The sequence below is a fragment of the Artemia sp. Qi Xiang Cuo genome, chromosome 21 (assembly GCF_049724085.1).
Source record: "Artemia sp. Qi Xiang Cuo chromosome 21, ASM4972408v1, whole genome shotgun sequence".
NCBI lineage: Eukaryota > Metazoa > Arthropoda > Branchiopoda > Anostraca > Artemiidae > Artemia > Artemia sp. Qi Xiang Cuo.
The window spans coordinates 25,140,008-25,163,231 of NC_142814.1; the positions used below are offsets into that span (position 1 = coordinate 25,140,008).

General features: G+C 35.2%; 1 protein-coding gene across 8 annotated transcripts in view; it reads left to right on the top strand.

Moving 5' to 3' along the window:
* Positions 1-23,224, top strand: part of Ca-alpha1D (Ca[2+]-channel protein alpha[[1]] subunit D) — a 401,670-nt gene that overhangs the window by 23,266 nt on the left and 355,180 nt on the right. For all 8 annotated transcript variants that reach the window (XM_089106801.1, XM_089106795.1, XM_089106796.1 and 5 more), the window contains exon 3: positions 8,011-8,150. In XM_089106801.1, coding sequence (XP_088962927.1) covers positions 8,011-8,150 — 140 coding nt within the window. The remainder of the gene's footprint in view (positions 1-8,010; positions 8,151-23,224) is intronic.

Genomic DNA, 23,224 nt, shown 5'->3' on the forward strand with positions numbered 1-23,224 from the left:
CTCGCCCTTTATTTAATATAGCTCTTTACTTTTCTTTGAAAAACTTCTTTTTGGAAAAGTTTTTGTTTAAATTAATGTCCGTTCGTTTTTAATTGATACGGTTTTTTATTGGTTAATAAAAGGAATATTTATTAGGTTTTTTCCGTTTTTGTGCTTAAGAATTAAGATTTTCGTTTCATATTTATAACTTGGGCAAAATTTCGCCATAAATTTTAATTACAGTTTTTCTATAGAACTTTGGAAGGATGGGAAGGGGCAATATTATTGGAATGGATTGAATATCTACACAATGTTTCACTATAGAGTTGAATCCTTTTAAAACCTCGAACATACATGAGTATTGATCGTCCATTTTTTAAATAACAACCTTTATTATAGTTTTTTTTTTAACTTCTTCTTTGTTTAAATCAATGCATTTTGATCTCATTTACTGAAAAACGTTCTGTTTTGCTGCTTAAAAATGAAAATTAAAACAATAAGTCAAAGCAATCAAAGCAACCGGATTAGTTCCCTGATTTCCCTTGGTTCTGATATTCTAATTGATGTGTCTTCATTCTTTAGGTGTCTAATTGAGGTGTCTTCATTCCTTAGGTGTCTAATTGAGGTGTCTGAAATCTTTAGGTAGATCACCAATAGAAGAATCAAAATAGTAGACCACCATGTCTATCAAAAATCACCAAGTAAGCCTAGACCAAAAACAGGATATTTCTTATTAAGAATCTATAGAGCCATATTTTTCTTCAAAAGTGTATTGTTTTTGATAACCTCCTCTTGGTTTCCCCAAGTGAGAGTCTAAAACACATTTCATCCCTCCCACCATTCAATATTCCCTCAAAGTTTCAACTGGGTTTCTTGAGTTCTTTATTTACATCCCTGAGGTATTGCAGATGTGGTACTTTGATAGCCTGGATGCATATAAAGTCTTTTGATTTAATTTTATCCTCTCTCCAAGCCACAATTTAGTGTCCAACTGTCCCTCCAACATTCCCTAAAAGGTTAAATTTAAATGCCTAAATCACTCCCGAGATGCCACATATACGACCTATTGACAACCTGGCAGCTCCTTTCGTTCTACCTAGCTACTTAACGGCTGAAATTTTAAGTCTCTTAGGAGCTTATAGGGTAAGAACATTATTTTTGTATTGGTCGGAAGCAAAATCGGTTAGTCCTTTCACCTCCTCCCAAACCTGAGCTTGAATTAATATTGCTTAACAACCCTTCTTTGTTTCTCCAACAGTACCTGGAACTTTCAACTCCTTCCTAAATCGTTCCCAAATCTTTTAAGACATGCTGTTTTAAAAACAAGAATAGACACAGTAGTGTTTTATTTCGCAGCCCCCCTCCCCCAAGGCTGAACTATGAATCCACTTTACCCTTGAATACTCCCTCAAACTTTCAATTCAATTAATTAGGCCTTTCAGATAATTTAGAAAATTAAATGCACATGGCGTCTTTGATTTACTCAGGTACAAGGGTTTTGCTTCCAAAGTATAATTTTGGAAAATTCTGGTAATCTTGGCCTAGCGAACGATCCGTAAGAGCTCATTCGAAATACAACTAAATGCATGATTTTCTTGGCCCAAAGAATGATCTCTGAAATTTTCGAGCTAATCGGACACCCAGGATCAATCACGCCCCCTTTTACATTTAAAATCTAGGCGTAAACGATGGGGAACTTGTATAAGTTAAGACCCATGTTGTGGGGTTCATGTCATCCCTGGAGACATATTTATTATGTTGTTCGGCTAATTTGAACTAAATGGCCGTCTCAAAATTTCAAAGAGATGTCTTTTGAGTTCCAGATGTAGATGGAAAACAGAGGACAGTTGCCCTCCAATTACTTTGGCTCATAAGAAGGGAGCCAGAACTTTTACTTCTCCATTTCAATAACCCATTTGCGCTCAGGGGCTATTACAGATATCACCACATGGTGTTTTCTACATAGACACTTAACTTAACACCCTTATCCACTCATGGATTGCTGATACGTTATATGCTGATACGCCGTTCCTGAGATTGCTGGATTGCTGGATTTTTATTCAGTTTAACATCCCCCTCGACATTCTCTGAAAGTTCCCTGAATACACCATTTTGACAACTTGGATGAATATAGTATCTTCTGGTTTAGTTCGACAGCCCCCTCAGCATTTTTTTTAATGGTCAACTTAATACCTTCAGACGTTCCTGACATATTACAGATACGCTGTTTTGACAACCTGCATGCACACAACGTCGTTGAATTTATTCTAACACCCCTCTGAATATTCTCTGAAGGTTTTATTTTAGTTCCCTGAGCCGTTCCTAAGATATTGCAGATGTGCCATTTTGACAACGTAAATATACATATTGGCCTTTGATATAGTTCAATATCCCCCTTAACATTCCCTAAAGGTGTCAACCTAATACGCTTAGCCTATCCTGAGATACGGCAGACATACCATTTTGACAAACTGGATGCGGACAATTTTTTTTGATTTAGTTCATCAGCCCCTGAAAGTTTCAAACTTAACATCCTTAGCTGTTCCTGAGGCATTGCAAATACCCCAATTTAACATCCTTGATGCACATGCTGTCTTTTGATTTAGTTCAACATCCTACTCTACATTCCCTGAAAGGTTTAACTTAATACCCTTAGCCGTTCCTGAGATATTCAGATGCACCATTTTGACAGACTGGTGTCATATACTGTCTTTCGATTTAGTTCATCATTCCCCTCAACATCACCTACAAGTTTCGAATCAAAACACTTAGCCATTACTGAAGTATTGCAGATACGCTACTTTGACAAACTGGATGCAAGCAATATTTTTTGATTTAGTTCGTCCTCCTCAATAACCCCTGAAAGTGTTAACTTAATACCCTTAGCCGGAGAACGATGTTGGCACAATGTATTATTTTTTTTTCCTTTAGACCTGGGCACTTCGTATCGAAGGAGTTGTCGTAGAAACTTCGAAAAGGGCTCATTAGATTGGAAATTGGAGTGGCGTGTGTCCTTTTTAATAGTCGACAGTGATTTGAAGGTAACTTACACCCCTTCCACGCCCGCCATTTCCCCAAACACATCCAATCAAAATTTTGAGATAGCCATTTTGTTCAGCGTAGTTTATTTCCAGATAGAAATTATGTTTTTGAGGCGGACTCTTCCACACAGCCTTCAGGGCAAGGGTTGTAAGTTATGCCGTGGGAGCATGTAAGATTTTTGTAGAAAGCGTTGTCGTAGAAACTTCAAAAAAAGGCTCATTCGATTGGAAATTCAAAGGGCTAGTGCTCTTATTAATAGTCGAAAGTGATTGGAGGACAACTAACCCCCCTCTCGCATCCACCATTTCCCCAAATGCATCCAGTCAAAGTTTTTAGATAGCCATTTTGTTCAACGTAGTTGAAAGTTCTGGAAATAAGGTCTTTGTGAATGACAACCCCCCACAGCCCTCAGGGCAAGGGTTGTAAGTTATACCCTGGGGAAATATAAGGTTTTTATAGAAAGCGTTGTCGTAGAAACAAAAAAAAAGGCTCATTTGATTGGAAATTGAAATGGCTAGTGCCCTTTTTAATAGTCGAAAGTGATTGGAAGGCAACTAACACCCCTTCCACGCCCACCTTTTATCCAAACATATCTAATCAAAATTTTGAGATAGCCATTTTGTTCAAAATAGTTAAAAGGTCCAGAAATTATGTCTTTGAGGATTACAAGACACTCCCTCTGACAGCCCTCAGGGCAAGGGATGTAAGCTATGCCTGGGGCATATACGGTTCTTATAGAAAGTGTTGTCGTAGAAACTTCAAAAAGGGGTCATTTGATTGGAAACTGAAAGAGCTAGTGCCCCTTTGAATAGTCAGAAGTGATTGGAGGGCAACTGACCCCCCTCTCACGCCTACTATTTCCCTAAAGACATCCAATCAAAATTTTGAGATAGCAATTTTTTCAACTTAGTTAAAAGTCTGGAAATTAGGTTTTTGAGGATGACCCCCCCCCGCAGCCCTCAGGGCAAGGGTTGTAAGTTATGCCCTGGGGGCATATTAGGTTTGCATTGAAAGCATTATCGTAGAAATTTGAAAAAGGGCTCATTCGATTGGAAATTGAAAGGGCTAGTGCCCTATTTAATAGTTGAAAGTGATTGGAGAGTAACTTACGCCCCTATTGCGCCCGCCATTTCCCTAAACACATCCAATCAAAATTTTGCGATAGTCATTTTGTTTCAAGTAGTTGGAAGTTCTGGAACCTAGGTCTTTGAGGTTGACAATCCCACAACCCTCAGGGTAAGGGTTGTAATTTATGCCCTGGAGGCATATAAGGTGTTTATAGAAAAAGTCGTCGTAGAAACTCAAAAAGGGCTCATTCGATTGGAAATTGAAAGGCCTAGTGCCCTTTTTAATAGCAGAAAGTGATTGGAAGGCTTGACATTTTTATAGTAAAGATCGACGGGGGTAAAATGTATTATTCGTTTTTTTTTGTTTAGACCAGGGCACTTTGTATCGAAGGAGTTGTTGTAGGAACTTCGAAAAGGGCTCATTCGATTGAAAATAGGAAGGGCTAATGCCCTTTTTAACAGTCGAAAGTAATTGGAGGGCAACTAGTCCCCCTCCCACCTTCCCATTTGCCCATTATGTTTAAAAACGAAATGTTGCCTTAAGATTAAATCAAAATGCACCGTGTTAATGCTAATTCCCAATAAGGCATCTCAGCAGTATCCCAAGAACGACTAAGGGTACTATGTTAAATCTTTCGGGGCTACTTCTGCTCTTAAAATTTAACCAATTCAAAGTAACGTAAGTGTATCCAAGCTATCAAAAAAAGTAAACAGATTTTTTTGCGAATGGTATCAAGTTTTCTATTTCAGGTCAACTAGAGGAGGTATGAAACTAAATTAAAGACTACTATTTGTGTCTAGATTTTAAAAGGGTGTATGTTGTTCAAAATTGCGGAAAATTTTTCTCCAGCATACAAATAGCTGGCCAAACTATAAAGTCTTAAAAAAACGAAAAGATTTGAAGTATTATTTTCTTTTTTCCTGAAAAGACTTTGTCAATATAAAACGAACAGAAATTAATTAAAAAAAAAAGTTTTTCCACAAAATAAGTGTTTCAAAAAAAAAGTAAAGAACTCCATTAAACCAAAAATGAGCAAAAATAAAATCAAATAGTCTACCAAGCGTGAAACTACCACAAATCAGCATCGATAAATAAGTGAAACCCAAAACGAACAGAAATTACAATGAATAACCGAGTCAAACTCAAAACGAGCGGAAATTAAGATGAGTAGGGCTCAAAATCCGTATGCCTTCCCATGGCCAGAATATAATTTGCACTTTACTGAAAAAAAAATACAAATGAATGTGCATTGTCAGTTTAATATACATATACTGATATTTAGTAATCAAAATGTTAATTTTATTTTATTTATTAAAGTTATAAAAATAATCATTTATATTTTTCAGTAAAGTGCAAATTATGTTCTGGCCTTGGAAAGACTAGAACAAATTCAAATTCTTGGGGAAACAAATTGTTGGGGGCCCTTTGAATTTCCAATCGAATGAGTCTATTTTGAAGTTTCTACGACAACGCTTTCTATCAAAATCTTATATGCCCCCAGGGCAGAACCTACAACCCTTGCCCTGAGGGTTGGGGGGAGTGTCCTCTTCGAAAACATAATTTCTATCTGGAAATCAACTACGCTGAACAAAGTAGCTATCTCAAAATTTTGATTGGATGCGTTTGGGAAAATGTTGGGCGTCGAAGGGGTGTTAGTTGCCTTCCTATCACTTTCGACTATTAAAAAGGGCACAAGCCACTCCAATTTACAATAGAATGAGCCCTTGTCGAAGTTTCTACGACAACTCCTTCTATACGAAGTGCACTGGTCTAAAACTAAAAAAAAAAAAAAATAATACATTGTGCCAACATCGTTCTTTACTTAGGTAGCGCTATTGCGCTGCCTGTAATATTTCAGATGCGCTATTTTGACAAACTGAATGTATATAGTGTCTTTTAATTTCATTCAGCATCTCCTTTAATATTACCTGTGAGTTTCAACTTAATAACCTTAGGCGTTCTCGAAGTATTGCGGACACGCAATTTTGACAATCTTGGTTCTGATAATGTTTTCTGATACAGTTCAACATCCTCCTCAATATTTCCTTAAGGTTTCAACTAAATGCCCTTAAGGTGAGGGCAAAAGCACTGGAACTTTTAATATACAATCGAGTGAACGCCTTACAAAGCTTCTATACGAATTGGTTTGGTGTCAGAAGTTTCTAAAAGAGTTGTTGAGGATGAAAACAGATTTTTGTAAGTCTATCCTCACAGAATTTAGCAACATCTAAATCTAGACTTAAGGTCAAAGGTGGGAAGTGCGTACAAAGCTTCTAGGTATTGGTCTGTTAGCCTAGGATAAAGGGGCCTCCCTAGGTGATACCAATTGGTTTTCTGTGAATTTAAAAGGAATATGTTTAAAAGTAAGAAAATATTGATGCAAATTTACGGTGTATCGAATTAATGAAACTAGACTGATTCTTTAAAATATAATAAAGAAAAGAATTCCTATAAATTTGTGAAATTTTTAATTTTGTAGTGAAATGCTGATAAAAGAAAAACATTTTGAAATGTCCTTAAATTTCGTTTTGAATTTTGACATATTGTATTGGCTATATTTGTGCTCATTTTAGGCTTTAATGTCGCTCTTTAATTTTATTTTATTTTTTTTTTTTTGGAAGAAACGGTCTTTCCATTTAATTAGGAGTAAATGATGACGGAGAAGTGTTGCTAGTCAACGAGAAAATGATCGACTGGGTAGCTTCACTTACTTTAAGTAACGACATTTGTAAGGATAAATGCAAATAGAAGACAATAAAATATAAAATTATGTCTATGAAAATCTAAAAAAAAAAAAATAAATAGAAGAGACGGGATGCAGGGTATTTTTTGGTCACCTTGGCCTCCTATTCAGTGCCATTCCCAGAATGAAGACGGCTTAAAAACACATAAAGTTAACCACTGAAATCAACGTCGTTGAAAATCTTCCACTGGAGGCTTATAGTCTCTTATTATGGTTGCAGCAGTAGCTGCAAATGCCCTTTTCTAGCCAAAGTCTTTTACAGAAACTGCGTTTTCAAAGAATCTATCCATCGAAAATATTTCCGATCAGAGTTGATTCGGAAATAGGAATTATTAGTCCAATTTAATAGAAAAATAATCTTTATGAAAACAGACTTTGAAGATTTTGAACAGACTTTATGAAAACAGACTTCGAAGGTCCACTATCTCCCACCGCGAGATAGCTTCTGTAAGTTTTAACCACAGTATATAAATTATAGGCAGTATGATCTTTCCTTATCTCCCCCATTATAAAAACCCGGACCGCGGTGCGAGTGCTCCAGAGAACGTAGAAACATAAGCGACATTAGATCTTTTCACGGGTATACAGGTCAGATTTCTCTTGAACGCGGAACTTGGCTTCAACGTTGGAACACTAAATTTTGAAGAAAATAATTTTAAATTAATTTATTCCAATACATATATGAAAATTGTAATTAGTGGTGGAATGTTATTATTAGATGTTTTTAGGAATTAAAAGTAGGTTTCGAAGTCTCAAGTTGGTATCAAAGGCATTTTGAGAAAGTTTCTGCCAAAATACGTGTTCCGGGGTAATTGGACCGCTGATGGCAGATCAAATGAAAGGAGCTGTTTGTACGCGCTAATGCAAAAATAAGTGGGAGGAGCTGTTTGTTCTCACCGAGAATGAAGAGCCAGAAATTATCTGCGGTAAACTTACTGCTATATCTTTATACTGTGGTTTTAACTTACACATAGCTTCTGTACTCTTTAGTCTCATTTGAAAAAAAAAATTAAGTTATTAAATACCTCACCAAGCCATGGCAGTAACAATTAGTAAAGTCCTTCCGTCTATTAGACACCTCCTTTATAACCATTATCGAATATTTGAAATGCTCGTTTATATACAATGATTCCTTTCTTTTCTTTTATTTACTGAACTTTGTCGCTTTTATTTTTCAGGAAAAAATTGAATATGTCTTTCTTGTGATATTTACTGTGGAGTGTTTTATGAAAATTATTGCATACGGATTTGTAGCCCACCCTGGTGCTTACTTGAGAAACACGTGGAATCTTCTAGATTTCACCATTGTCGTCATTGGGTAAGTCCTGCACATTGTTTACTCTCTCATAAAATGTCGTCTTTTTTTGCTGTAAAACGAGAACTCAACTGACACACTTAGATACAGAGAAGATTATAAGAAAAAAGTTTTTAAGCCCCCCAAAAAATTCAAATGAATCTACTGAAAAATAATGTGCTTTGTCAGTTTAATATACATATGCGGATATTTATTCCTTAAAATCTTAAATAATTTTCGGTTTCTTAATGTGTTTTAGAAAGCATAGGGGTTTAGAACCCTACTATATTAATTTATATTCGTTTTGACTTTGACTCTGTTATTTATTTTAATTTCTGTTTGTTTTGGGTTTTATTTATTTATTGATACTGATTTCTGGCAGTTGTAGGCCTATGCTTGGTGGATTATTTGATTCTATTCTTGTTTATTTTTGGTTTAATGGAGTTCTTTACTCTTTTTGAAAATTTATTTTGTGGAATTTTTTTTTTAAATTAATCTGTTCTTTTTATATTGATATAGTCTTTTTCAGTGAAAAAGACTGAGCTTCTTCTAAAGTTAAACAACTATCCCTTCCATAAAAACCTTAAATGCCCCCTGGGCATAACTTACAACCCTTGTCCCTGATCTGTGGGATTTGTTTCAACCCCAAAAGCCTTGTTATATGATATTTAGACTATTTTGAATAGAATGGCTATCTAAAAATTTCTATTAGATGCATTTCGGGATAATACGACGTGTGTTTGTGTGTGAGTGGGGGGGGGGTAGCTTCCCTCCGATCACTTTGACTCTTAAAAAGAACACTAGAGCGTCTGATTATCAATCCAATGAGCTCCCTTCGACGTCTATATGACCATGCGATCTACAAAAACCTTATATGCCCCCAGAGCACAACTTACAACCCTTGCCCTGAGGGCTGGGGGATTTGTTATCCTCAAAGAAATAATTTCTAGATCTTTCAAATACGTTGAAAAAAATGGCTATCCCAAAATTTTAATTGGATGTGTTTGGTAAAATGATGGGCGCGGGGGGTGGGTTGCATTTGCCCTTTGATAACTTTCGACTAATAAAAAAAGGCACTAGTCCTCTCAATTTATAATCGAATGAGCCCTTCTTGAAGCTTCTACGATAACACTTTCAATAAAAACCTTATGTGCCCCAAGGGCGTAACTTACGACCCTTGTCACAAATCGTGAGAGGAGGGTTAGTTACCTTCCAACCACTTTTCAACTATTAAAAAGGGTACTAGCCCTTTGAATCTGCAATGGGATGAGCCCCTTTGGAAGTTTCTACGACAACGCTTTCTATAAAAATCTTGTATTCCTTCAAGGCATAACTTACAACCCTTGTCCCGAGGGCTGTGGGGGGAGTGTCCTCCTCAAAGACATAATTTCCAGATACTTCAACTACGTTGAATAAAATGACTATCTCAAAATTTTGATTGGATGTGTTCGGGAAATGGTAGGCGAGGCACTGGTGTTAGTTGCTTTCCAATCACTTTCGGTTATTAAAAAGGGCACAAGCCCTTCCAATTTCCAAATGAATGAGCCCTTTTAGAAGTTTCTACGACAACTCCTTAAATACGAAGTGCCATGGTCTAAAACAAACAAATAAAAAAAAAAAAAAAAACATTGTGCCAACACCGTTTTTTACTTAGGCAGCGCTATTGCGCTGCCTATGATAAAGTCAATGCTGACAATAATAGTAACTAAGGACTGTTTGTTTTCATAACTTTTCTAATTTAAAATATTTTAAAAAATTGTTTTTTCATTAAATACTTTGAGCGATGTAGGCTAAAACGAAGAGAGGGGTTGACAACACCCTTAAGTTGAAAAATGTGTGGTGAAAGCAAGAAGGTAAAAACTTAAGATAATGTTAAAAGAAAAGTAATTTATATCTCTAAAGGAGCAAAAACTACATTACGTAAGATATACAACTCGAAACGAGCGCTGTGATAATCCGAGAAGCCAGAAGTACCCAGGAGAGTTCGAAAACAGATGAGTCACTTTGGGAGCTTTTGGTCTTTAAATACCAACCGTTTTACTCTGTAATGACACTTTAGTAAAGTATTTAGTACATTTATAAACGCTTTTGGTATCATAAAGCCTCTTTCCAATGCCTTAGTACCGAAGATGAAAGGAGACATACAACTTTTAGAAAAAAAGCTGAGCGTTTTGAAATCCAATCGAGATAAAGAAGGGGACTAAACACGTACAGAGGATGGCTATTTTCAGCGGGAGTTTGGGTCGGAGAGGGTGGGTATTGAGTTTGTATTGTGAGACGCGGGTGAGCTATATGAAGAACGGGGAAACGCGGGGAAAATGACAAATGGTTTACAATTCGATAAGGTAGAACTTTGACTCAAAACTAATCCCCATGCACACGTGCTTAACTGCACAATCAAATCTAAATGTGAAAGAAATGTCACGTAGAAATTTTCGAATCAATAGACTGTGTTTTTCCCTAGCATGGGCAAAAATTAAGGTTCAAGGTTCTTTATTATTACAATAGCAATAAAATACGGAATTTTACATATTTTTCCGTCGGTGCGGAGAAGAGCTCGTATACCAACGAGAAAAAACAAAAAATAATACATCATATTACTGAAATAAACAAAACTATTCTTGGCTGTATTTCTTATTAAAGAAATAACATTGACATGCTACTCCAACCTAACGCCAACACATGTTCATTCGAGACAGTACTAGCTTAATACCACCAATTATCAGGCTACAGTCAGCAGGGAATGCAGAAAGATCATATCCAATCAATCATAAATTAATAAAAATAATAAATACAAGACACCATTCTACACCAAAATAAGTGTTTAATTTTTAAAACTTTGAATGAGCAACGTTCGGAGCCGAGACCTAATGGCAGTAAGTGATAACGTTTCATCTATAGATGCAACAAACTTAGAACAAATCAAAGTAACCATATACCGCACTGTAAATCTTGACCTCTCACATTTTGGCAAAGTGATTAATAGACGAGGCCCAGATCGAGTAGAAATGGAAATTTTGGGACATCAAGAGCCCAGGTTCATTTGATAAAAACATTTAGGAAGCTCTCCATGGTCGAATTTAACTTTAAACACAAATATAGAAGATTGGACACTAAGACTCGCCGGGAGAATATTCACAATATTAAACAACGATTCTGTAATTGATTTATTTGGCAAAATGGAAGGAGACGATAGAAATGACTTAAGGTCACGAGCAGCCTTATTCTGTATTTTTTTAAGTGGAATAAGATTAGACTGAAACGTATTTAGGTAAACCAATCCCCTATAATCAAAATGAGATTGTACTAAAGTGCCTTAAGTGCCTTAAGTGCTGAGTAACGGATTAAATGTTTCAACCGGGTCATAATACCAACGCCCTGTGATGCTTTCACAGGAACAACATTGATGTGATTCTTCCATGAAAGATTCTAGTCGATAACCGCACCTAGATAGCGAATACTTCTCACTCTTTCAATAGTCGATAAACCATCTTCAAGCATAACGCAAATGTGAAATTTTGGAAACCTGCACCAAACTCTACAATAAAAAGTAAGTTTAGTTTTTTTTTTATTGAGCACAAGTTTATTGTCATCAATCCATTTCGAAATACGACTATAAAACGGGAAAAATTTATTCGAAGCTCACTTAAAGATTTACCACACACAGAAGCAGCTGTATCGTCAGCAAATTGTGTATCTAGAGAAGCTGAGGCTGTTGAAAAACACATATCGTTGATATAAAGAAGAAAGAAAAGAGGGCCCATAATTGAACCCTGAGGGACACCAACCGAAAACGAGAGTAAAAGGAAAGAAGAAGCAGAATTATTAATTTTAGTAACTTGTGTTCTCTCAGAAAGATGTGATTTTACTAAATCCAATGCTTTCCCACGAACCCCCGAATTATTAGGATTAGAAAATAACGCTTTTGAATGTCCCGGAACAGGCTTGCAGGAATTTCTCCTTTGTCAAGACACAAACTGGTTAATAATGATCATAGGATGATTAGTCCCATGTTCTTTGGAAAACCAAATTGAAGTTTGAAAACAATTCCGATTTTTCCAAAAAAATATATATCCGACTACTTGGCGCTCTTTCTGCAATTTAAGAAAACGCAGACAGTATTGAAATTGGGCCGAAATTAGACGGATTATTACGGTCATCCCATTTATGTAGAACAATAACTTTTGAAATCTGAAAAGAAATTGGAAAAACTCCAGTCAAAAACATCAAATTTATTACATTTGTAAATACAGTCGTAATACCGGGCACAACAAAGAATATTTGACATTGTGAATCATGCAATCTGAATAAAATTTGAATAAAATCTGTTTTTGGTATGCTATGTTTTGGTTTATACCCTTAAAAAACTTAAGCTCCATAAGAGAAACAAATTATGTATTCTGCATAGAGCAAAAAATACTGCTAGCTATCATAATTTTTTTTTCTATTTTCCGATGTGTCATGTCATCTTTCAAATATGTATGATTGTTCGCAATGGTCAGTAAGATCCCTGTATGTACTTTAAAGTCAGGCCTATCCCGATGTACGTTTGGAGTCACTAACCCCTTGTATCCAGACTGTGAATCAAGCACACACATTTACCATTATTCCGAGCGCACAGGTATCCCACAATCCTATGACTGTTTGGGGTTGCTAGCCCCTTTTATCCAACTAAAAATTTCTAGGAGAGATTTTAACATTTTTCCGGAAACAATTCATGCCTATTTTCTCGGTGAAACACTTCAGTGGTTTCACAAGCACACACATTGTTTTATTGCAATTTCCGGTTGATAAGGAAAATTCTTGGAAATGCATGCCAGAAATTCTTTCTGAAACGATGCCACTGATAGTATGTTCTTCCATAATTGAAGTGAACTTGAAGTGACATGATGTCTAATAAACGAAACTTTAATATGGATTCTAATATACGATTAGAAGAGGTCTTTTTGTACTCTAATGATATCGAGCCGATTATTGATTATTGATAATTGATTATGACTACAACCGGCCAGGTATCATTTTTTGTAATGTAATGGTCCTGAGCATCAGAACAGAATTTTTTCTCTTCTTGGAAAAAATTCAGAGTCGAAGTGTATTTTTTTTTCTTCTATGGGAATATTCAGAACAGATTACTTTTTTCTCTTCTTTGAGAAAATTCATAATTAAAGTGGAACTTTTTCTCTTATTTGGCAAAATTCAGAATCGAAGTGGAACTTTTATTCTATTCTTCCGAAAAAAGTCAGAATCGAAGTGTAACATTTTTCCCTTCTATGGAAGGATTCAAGACATAACTTGAGCATTTTTTATCTTCTTTAAAAAAATTCAGAACTGAAGTGGAAGTTTTTCTTTTCTTTGGACAATTCCGAATTGAAGTGTAACCTTTTTTCTCTTCTTTGAGAAATTTAAAACTGAAGTGTAATTTTTTCTCGTCTTTGGAAAAATTTGGAATCGAAGTGTAAATTTTTTCTCTTCTGTGTGAAAATTCAAAACTTAAGTAGAACTTTTTCTGTTCTTTGGGGAAACTCAGAACTGAAGTGTAATTTTTTCTCTTCTTTGAAAAAAATTCAGAATCAAAGCGTAACTTTTTTCTCTTCTTTGGAAAAAACTCAGAGTCGAAATGTAACTTTTTCCTCTTCTATGGAGAGATTGAACAGCTAACTTTTTTTCTATTCTTTGGAAAAAATTCAGAATCGAAGTATAACTTTCTTCTCTCTTATGGAAAAATTCAAAACAGAATTTGAATTTTTTTTTCTTTGAGAAAATTCAGATCTGAAGTGGAACTTTTTTCTCTTCTTTGGAAAAATTCAGAATCGAAGTGTAACTTTTTTCTTCTGTGGGAAAACTCAGAACAGAACTTGAACTTGTTTTCTATTCTTTGAGAAAATTCAGAACTTCCCTCTTAGGGCTGTCGTATCATTGCTTAAAATACATACGACTTTATTAATTACGACTATGCATACCTCAATACTAATCAACAATTTTGAAAAGGCTTTATTATATCATTTCCCGCAATGGGCTGTCGTATCATTGCTTAAATATATCCGACTTTATTAATTTTAACTTTATGCATACCCAAGCAATCCTGTTCAAAAGACTTTATCGTATCATTTCCTTCATAGGGTTGTAACATCACTTCAAGTATATATGACTTTATTAATTTCGACTTTATGCACATACCTAATACTAAGTAATACTTTTCAGTAAGGCTTTATTCTATCATTTCCTTCATAGGGCAGTCGTATCATTGCTTAAAATATATATGACTTTATTAATTTTGACTTTACGTATGCCCTAATACTAAGCAATAGTTTCCAAAAGGCTTTATTGTATTATTTTCCTCTTAGGGCTGTTGTATCATCGGTTAAAATATATACGACTATTAATTTTGACTTTTTGCATACCACAATACTAAGCAATACTTTTCAAAAGGCTTTATTGTATCATTTCCCTCATAGGGCTGTCGTATCATCGCTTAAAATATATGTGACTTCATCAATTTTTACTTTATGCATACCCTAATACTAAACAATACTTTTCAAAGAAAAATTCTATGTAAAAAAGGAAAAAATGTCACCACAAACATTATATTCCTAATAAAAACAATCACGACTAAAATATCTATATCGTCTTCATTTCGTATTTTGAAAGTATCAAAAATGAATTTCATTTGTTTTAAGTATATTTAATGTCATTTTAAGACATGTAAAAAAGTTGAAAACATTTTTAAGTAAAAAAACGGGGGATGGGGGGGGGGCTTTGGAGATCCAGAGGGGGTTCAGGGCCCAGTTGGGGGACATGGGGATGTGAAGGGGGACTCGGGGCTCTGTTGGGGGACATTGCGTCCTGGATTGGAATTTGGGGGTCCAAATTATGCGCAAGCCCCGGTAATGGGAAATTGGTGTGCTCAGTACCATTTCATTACAAAAATACCTGGCCGATTGTAGTCATAATCAGTAATCAATAACCAATAATCAATAATCGGCTCGATATCATAAGAGTACAAAAAAACTCTTCTGATTGTATATTAGAATCCATAACAAAACTTCGTTTATTAGACATCATATCACTTCAAGTTCACTTCAATTATTGAACAACATACTATCAATGGAATTGTTTCAGAAATAATATCTGGCATTCATTTCCAAGAATTTTCCTTATCAACCGGAAGTGGCGATAACACTATGTGTGTGCTTGTAACCATTGAAGAATCTCACCAAGAAAATAGGCATAGATTGTTTCCGGAAAAATATTAAAATCTCTCCTAGAAGTTTTTATCTGGGTACAAGGGACTAGCAACTCCAAATAGTTGTAGGAATGGTAGGATACCCCGCGCTCGGAACGATGGGATATGTGTGAGCTTGAATTCACAGAGATAATACGAAGGGTTAGTTACTCCAATAGTAAATAAGTATAAGGCTGACTTTAAAAAACATACAGGGATACCACTATGGTCTTCGATAAATATCTATAGATGGAAAAAGAGGGTGGTGGATTATAAATGTTATTATTTTAAAAATGTCACGTATGATCTTTTGAACAATTGCTACCGTGTTGTTTTTGAGGGGAACAACACATACGTCTTCTTTTAGGAGAGATAAATGCTATTAAATGACGAAGACGTGACATCGTTCATCTTGTAAAATGAATAAAAACTGGTAACCAATTTGAACAGTTTTTTTATTATGCTTCATTTAAATACATGAAAGCTCCATTAAGCAACTGGTCACGTATTCCTCATTTTATTCTGGAGGTTTGTAGGCAAAATAAAATCCATCAATTTCAGTAGTTATTTGTTGTTTTGTGCTAGGTTCTCCATAATGTATCTTTTTTCAACTTCATAAAGTCATCCAAGAGTTGAGCCAAAAAAATTTCTTAGTATTTTTTAATAAATTTCTCATAGACAAGATTTTTTCTTTATGAAACTAAATTTTGAAATAAAATCCTCTGAGTCCTTCTGGACGCATCACCTAACGAGGGGGCTATTTGCTAAAAATATTGACATAGTAAAATGCTCAAGTATCAATTCTGGCTTTACCAGAAAGCATTAGTCAAAATATCGGAAGCTTTTAATGACTTTAAACAGATTTTTGTATTTCTTTCAGAACTACTGCATGTAAAATATGTTTCGTAAAACGTGTTTTTTTATCAAATAGTTTGGAAGATGTAGGTTAAAAACCAAGTAAAGGGTTAGTAACTCACTATGTTTGGGAAAAATCCTACAAACAAAATTTTTTAAAAGCAGAAGATAAAGCTGAAAGAAGAATATGACAACCTCGATGCACACAGTGTGTTCTGATTTTGTTCAACTTCCCCCTCAACCCGCCCTGTAAGTTTAATGCTTTAATCCCTTCATTAGAGATTGCAGATGCGCTCTATTGACAACCTAGATTCACATAATATCTTTTGATTTGGTTCATCATTTCCTGAATGTTTTGCCTTAATACCGTTAGCCTCTTCTGACACCTGGGATTAAACCTTCGTCCCTTTCCTAATATTAAACTTGTGTGCAAAAAATGTGTAACTTGTATAATTTAAACCCCTTGCCCCAAGGGCTAGGTGGTCATGTATCCCCTGGACAAACAATCACAATGTCTTGGCACTTCTTATTCAAACTATGAATAATAGGCTATTTTCCGCTTATCTAAAAGTCTTTTGTAGTCACTGTTCTAGTTGGGCGAACTCGTGAAGATTTTCTCCGACGCCACTATGAGGCCACACTAACAGGGTTTCTCGTTTGGGGATAGGGACTGAGGAAAGAGCTTATGACAGAACGGAGATTCCAAACGATCTCACAACACCAAAACAGCTCTAACCTTTTATACCTGTAAAAACGGCTAATAATATTAAGATGAAACTTGCAGAAGATGTTTTGGGGGATTTTAAACTAAATCAAAAGACACTATGTGAACCCAGGATATCAAACCACCATATAAGCACTATCTTGAGAACAGAAATTAACAGCTTAAGGGATTAAGTTGAAACTTTGAGAGAGTATCGACGGAGGATTAAATGGTTTTTTGAGTGTCGACTTTGGTTGGAGGGGGAGAAGAGGCGAATAAAAAAAGAGTATATGTATCCAGGTCATCAAAATAGCAGGTTTGGAATTTTCTGGGAAAGGCTTAGAGGATGGAGTTGGAAACTATCGGGTGATGTTGTAGTAAGGAAAGGGGAGAGCGGGGCAAAGAAAATTCAGATTTCGTGGTGGAGGAGGGGGAGGAGCTAAATGTTTTCGTCATAAATTCAGACAAAACAAAGTTTTTACACTGTAAGCTCCAACGAGACTTATAATTCATTCACGGTAAAGTAGCGGGAAAAATCACAAGACATTATATTGTGCCAGGGTGTTATAACGGCGTGTCTACAATGTCTTAGAAATGACTTCGGGTTTTAAGGTGTAACTTTCTGAGACTGCTGATCTGGCAAGTGGACATTGGATTATAACCTGGGAAAAGGATAGAGCTAAATCAAAAGAACAATTGCATCTCTAGATCTTAAAATACGATACCTTCAATATCTTGAGAACAGCCATTGAAATCGGAAATTTTACTGCCCGTTTTAAGGGTCGAAAGTAATTGGAGGGCACCAATGCCCTCCCATACTTTTTTCTAGCTTTTCCACCCTCACCTCCTTGAAGCTCCCTAAGACATCCGACCGATGTTTTTAGATTGCCATTTTGTTAAAAATAGTCAAATGGGTCAATAAATATGCCTTCAAGAACGACATGACTCCCACTGACAAAGGGGGCAAGGGTCTTGAAGTATGCAACTTGCTAATTGTTTACACATCTTGATTTGGGATTAAATTGCAACCTGTTGGGAGTTGTTTTAGGCGGAGGGTTTAATGGAACCTCAATTTTTGACTTAGAGGAGGGGGGTAGAGGCAAGTGAAAAGACACTGTTTATATCCCCTAATGTGTATTAGGGAGATGTATATCACTGGGTCATCGGGATAGCGTATCTGCAATATATTGAGAAAGACTTGGTCTTTAAAGTTGAAACCTACAGGTGCTCTTTTTAATAAGAGGTGTGAATGTTTAGAATGTTTAAAGCAGCATTCGTGTAATATCATAAATATTTGCCTAAAATTATGCAGATTTTTAAATCATTTGAATAGCATTCCCGCTCCTCTTCCCTACAACATTCTATACTAAAGCAGTAATTAAAATTTGTAGGAGAAAATTATTGTTAATAAAAATTCCTGATTTAGTATTACAATTCTGTACAAAATTTAAATACCTAGACAAATTTAAAACGACATGAAATTAACTTGTATAAAAACATTTTTCCCAAAAAAGTTGTTAAATAAAAATAAGCTATAATGAAACCTAAGACAGACCTAAGATAAAGGTATACAATAATTCAAACTTAAAACGAACAGACATCACTATAAATCAATAAAGAGACTGAAGCCGAATAGAAATTAAAATGAATAATCAGTACAAAATTGGAACGAACAGAAATTACCACAAAATGGAGTAGGGCTAACGCCACCTAAGCCTTCTAAAATCTAGAGCGTCGCTTACACTTCACTGAAAACGATTTCAAAAATTGTATTTTCATTGATATATTAAGGCTAAACAAGATTTGGAAAAAAGAGTGGTGCTACGTGCCTCCTACCTTCCTCTCAAACCTCTGAACAACTTCAATGCCATGTTCATTTCATTGAAAATTATATGGATTTTGAACTGTCTGGCTTTTATTCGTCAAAACATCAACTGTAAGAACAAGAGAAAACAAAAGAAAATCACAATAATAACCAAAATTGCCGAAAAGAACCATTGGAAATTTTCAATTATATGTAATATGTCATGACATAAATTCCAAGAATTCTCATTAATTTCTAATTTATTAACATTATTGAAGGTAAAGTGTTTAAGAGATATTTTGTTTTCAGTAAAGTTCAAATGACGCTCTGGTCTTTAGAGGCGTTAGCCCTACGTCCTGATTGTCTGTCCTGATTTTTTCCTGATTGTCTTCGATTCTATTATAGCTGTTTACTTTTCTTAAATTTTTTTTCTGGATTAAAAAAAAGAAGTTATTATTGTAAAAAATAGATCTAGGGACCAACGTAACACATAATTCCTTTGGGACGGCGAAAAAACCGTTGATCAATGAATTATGGACGGTGATTATACCTCTGCTGGAAATGAGCAGTTCTTTGCGTTCGAAGGGGTCATTTCAACCAGGAGGAGGGATCCTATTTTTTTTGTTTGCTTTTCACAAAAAGTTTCATCATTTCCGTGAAAATCATCATGCAGCAGTAACTCTAATTTATTGTTAACACCCTATTTACTGACATAATAATTGAAAACAAAAGCTTATTTTGTTGGAATTTTGAGCTCGCAGACTACATCAAAACAAGTTATTTGTACTTTATTACTTTGGTCGGCTCTAATGCTCAGTAGTAATTAAAAACTTTAATTACTTCCGTGATTTATTTAAAGACAGGCTAAAAACAAGTGCATATTTTATAGACTCACATGAATATTCTCCTCATTTGCTATAATTCGAGAAACAAGAAGCTACAAAACAAAGTTCCCATACGGAGTGTGTGGGAATGGGCGAGTGACTTCTGTGTTTTGGTTGTAGGATAATTACTATATCTTAATATATATTTATAAAGAAAGTTTGTTAGGGGCTTCAAAAACACATTTCATATATAAAAATCCTTTATTCATGCCTACAAATATTATAATATAATGGGAAGGGGCAGCCCATAATACATAACTTAGCCAGGAAGAGGTTCACAGGAAATAAAAGGCGACTTAACGACTTTTAGAAAGAAATAAAAAACCTCCAAATATTTCGAGATCCAATTGAGATGATGAAAAGTGGAGTGAGCCAGATATGTGTTCAAGATTGATTTTTCTCCAATGAGATTTTGTGTTGGGGAGGGGGATGGTTGAATCGTGTGAACATCAGGGAAACGGTAAATACTTTCTAATTCGATAAGGCAGGACTTGGATCACGATTCTCTTCTCTATGAACAGTAGCACACGCTCCTAGAGCACACTAAACTGTTGGTCGGTATGGCATTAGCAAGAAAGATGGTTTGGAATCAAATCTAAGCGAACCAAATAGCAGGCTGTATCAGGCTGTAATTTCCGTTGCTTTCTGTGACAGAGACCACTCTTTACTTACAGTTCGTTATCGCAAACTCTTTGATAGCAGCGTACAATAACAAAGAAAGAGAAAAAAACAACTCAAGATGAAGAAACAAACGAGACTACGGCCAGTAGAAGGAAAAGACGAACTAAAACGACGCAGATATTTCGCCTGTATAAAACAAAACGTCTTCAACGCTAAATGTAGACGAAGAACAAAGATAAATCTAAAATAATCTATAAGCCCTAAAATTAAATAAAATTTAAAACTAAGACACAATAAACAAACCAATATTTATATATTCAGTTGATACTACTTTAATTGAGCATCAAAGAAGCTAGCTAGAGTTACATCAATGAGAACACAGAAGCAACTGGCGAAAATAAAAGAAAATGAATACGAAAGTAATTATTTTGTTGTGAAATAATCTTCTTGCTTCTACTGCTGCAATTCTCTTAGGTCTTATATTTAACCTAGTTCCCTGGTAATTTTGTGAAATTTTATTAACATTATTAGCTATAGGTTCCCTATTATTAGTCAGTATACAATGACAGAACATTATTAGCCAGCGTACAATGGTACAACATTATTAGCCAGCGTACAATGACTCTCTCTTGGTAAAGTCTTATATTTAACCTAGTCCCCTGGTAATTTTGTAAAACCTTACTAACATTATTAGCTATAGGTTCACTACTATTAGCCAATCTACAATGGCGCAACATTATTAGCGAGCGTACAATGGTGCAACATTATTAGCCAACGTATAATGGCTCTCTCTTGGTAAAGTCATACATTTAACCTGGTCCCTGGTAATTTTGTAAAATTTTATTAACATTACTAGCTATAGGTTCACTATTATTAGCCAGTATACAATGGCACAATATTATTAGCCAGCGTACAATAGTACAACATTATTAGCCAAAGTAAAATAGCTCTCTCTTGGTGAAGTCTTATATTTAACCTGGTCCCTGATAATTTTGTAAAATCTTATTAACATTATTAGCTATAGTTTCACTAAAATTAGCCACTGTACAATGGCACAACTTTATTAGCCAGCGTACAATGGTACAACATTATTAGTTAACGTACAATGGCTCTCTCTTGGTAAAGTCTTAGAATGTAGCTTTCAAATTACGGCAAGAAAATTTCACTCTCCTGAAGAAGAATGCACTGTCCCGCTCCCCCTTTTTTTCAAAATGAAAATGGTTTGTTCTTTGAAAGCTAAATTCTCTTAATTGCTATTTGCAGGCAAAAACAAGCCCCTTTGGAATTAAATGAAAAAAACGTTGCCTTGTATAAAAGCAAAAACTTAAACTATTAAGAAGAATTTGAATGAAGATGTGGGGAAAGATTACTTTTCAGTATTATAGCAATTTAGACGTCAAATGAACATGATTTTTCTCTAGATATGAAACTCATCTTTAAGTGCAATTATTTCAGCTAATTATCGGGTTTGAGACATATTTTTTAAAAGAGAATTTCGAATAGGTTAAGTTGATTCACAATCTATTTATCCACTAAAGTTTCATCTCAATTTCTTTCCGTAGAAGTAAAAAACTTTACCATGTTATCTTGCAATTAAATAAAAAAAAACAAATTTTTTTTTTATTTTAACTAAAAGTAAGGAACAACATTAAAACTTAAAATGAACAGAAGTAATTTTGCACGCGAGGGGGATGCCCCCTTCTCAACGTCTCCCTCTTCACATTAAAGTTTTTTTTCTTGTATTCTAAAAGAAGCTTCTTATTCTAATAAAATGGTCCTGTGGCACCCGAAATGGGGCAAAAAAGTCTTTATTTCCGATGAAGTTGAAATTTGTATCGTAAGTCTTTGGACCAAGGCAATTCTGAAAAGTGGGGCCAGAAAAAAGACAATCTTTTTTTTTACCAAACGGTGCTGAAACGTGAGCTCCTAGCCCAAAAGCAGATTAAACAACAAAATCTAGTTGTGTGCCTTGGACTTCCCCAAAACTAGTACTACAAAATTTCAGATTTTTTTGGGGGGATCGGCGTGAAACTTGTATCTATAAGTCCTTGGGACCCTAATTTAAAACAAATTGAAAAAGCTGTATCAACACGTCTGAAAAAGGGGTCAAGAAAGTGCCAAATCCCATTTTCCCCAGGAAACTTGTAAAATTAATTCCTTTAAGCCCCCCCCCCGGGTCAAGAAGACCAAAAAGTGGGAAACCATTTTAAGGTTGTGGGTTTCAAAACGGGGCCCGATAATAAGCTAGCAAATGATATTTCTGATGAGCTATAATTTTAAAAGATCGTTTCTTGGGCTAAGAGGACCTCTAATTTTTTCTGATGAATGAGGATATTGTTATAGGGCCTGTAGGCCGAACAAATGTTTTTTTTTCTGATTGGTTTGAAACTTACATATGTAAGTCAGTCGAGGAAGGAAAATCCAGGCTTGCTCAGTGGGCACGAGCCCACTGAGAAAGAACAATTTTGTATGAGATATCCATCAAACTTAGATCGTTAACTTCTTGAGCAAAGGGGGCGCCAATGCACGAAAATTTAGCTATCGGCTAAAGTGTCATTTGTATTTTAATGAAAACAATATTTAAGTCTTTCTCTTATTATTATAACATCGAAAATTAAAGATTGCTCAAACTTCCAGCAATTCTTTCTTTAATATATTCTTTCTTTCTTTCTTTATTGTATCAAACAGTTTGTGGTAACGAACTGTAAGTAAGGAGCGACCCGGCTCGATGGTAACCGAAACTCTAGAAAACGGGATTTTGATACCAATATATAGATCAAAAGAATCAAAATTTAATGCTGATTCCAAATATATAAGTTTCATCAAGTTTAGTACTACCCATCAAAATTTAGGCGCCTGAGAAAATTTGGCTGATTTTCGAAAAAAGGGGGAAAGACCCCCTAAAAGTTATAGAACCTTAATGAAAATCACATCATCATATTCAACGTATTAGAGAACCCTACTGTAAAGGTTTCAATCTCAGTAGTAAGGCATGTATTGATTGAAACC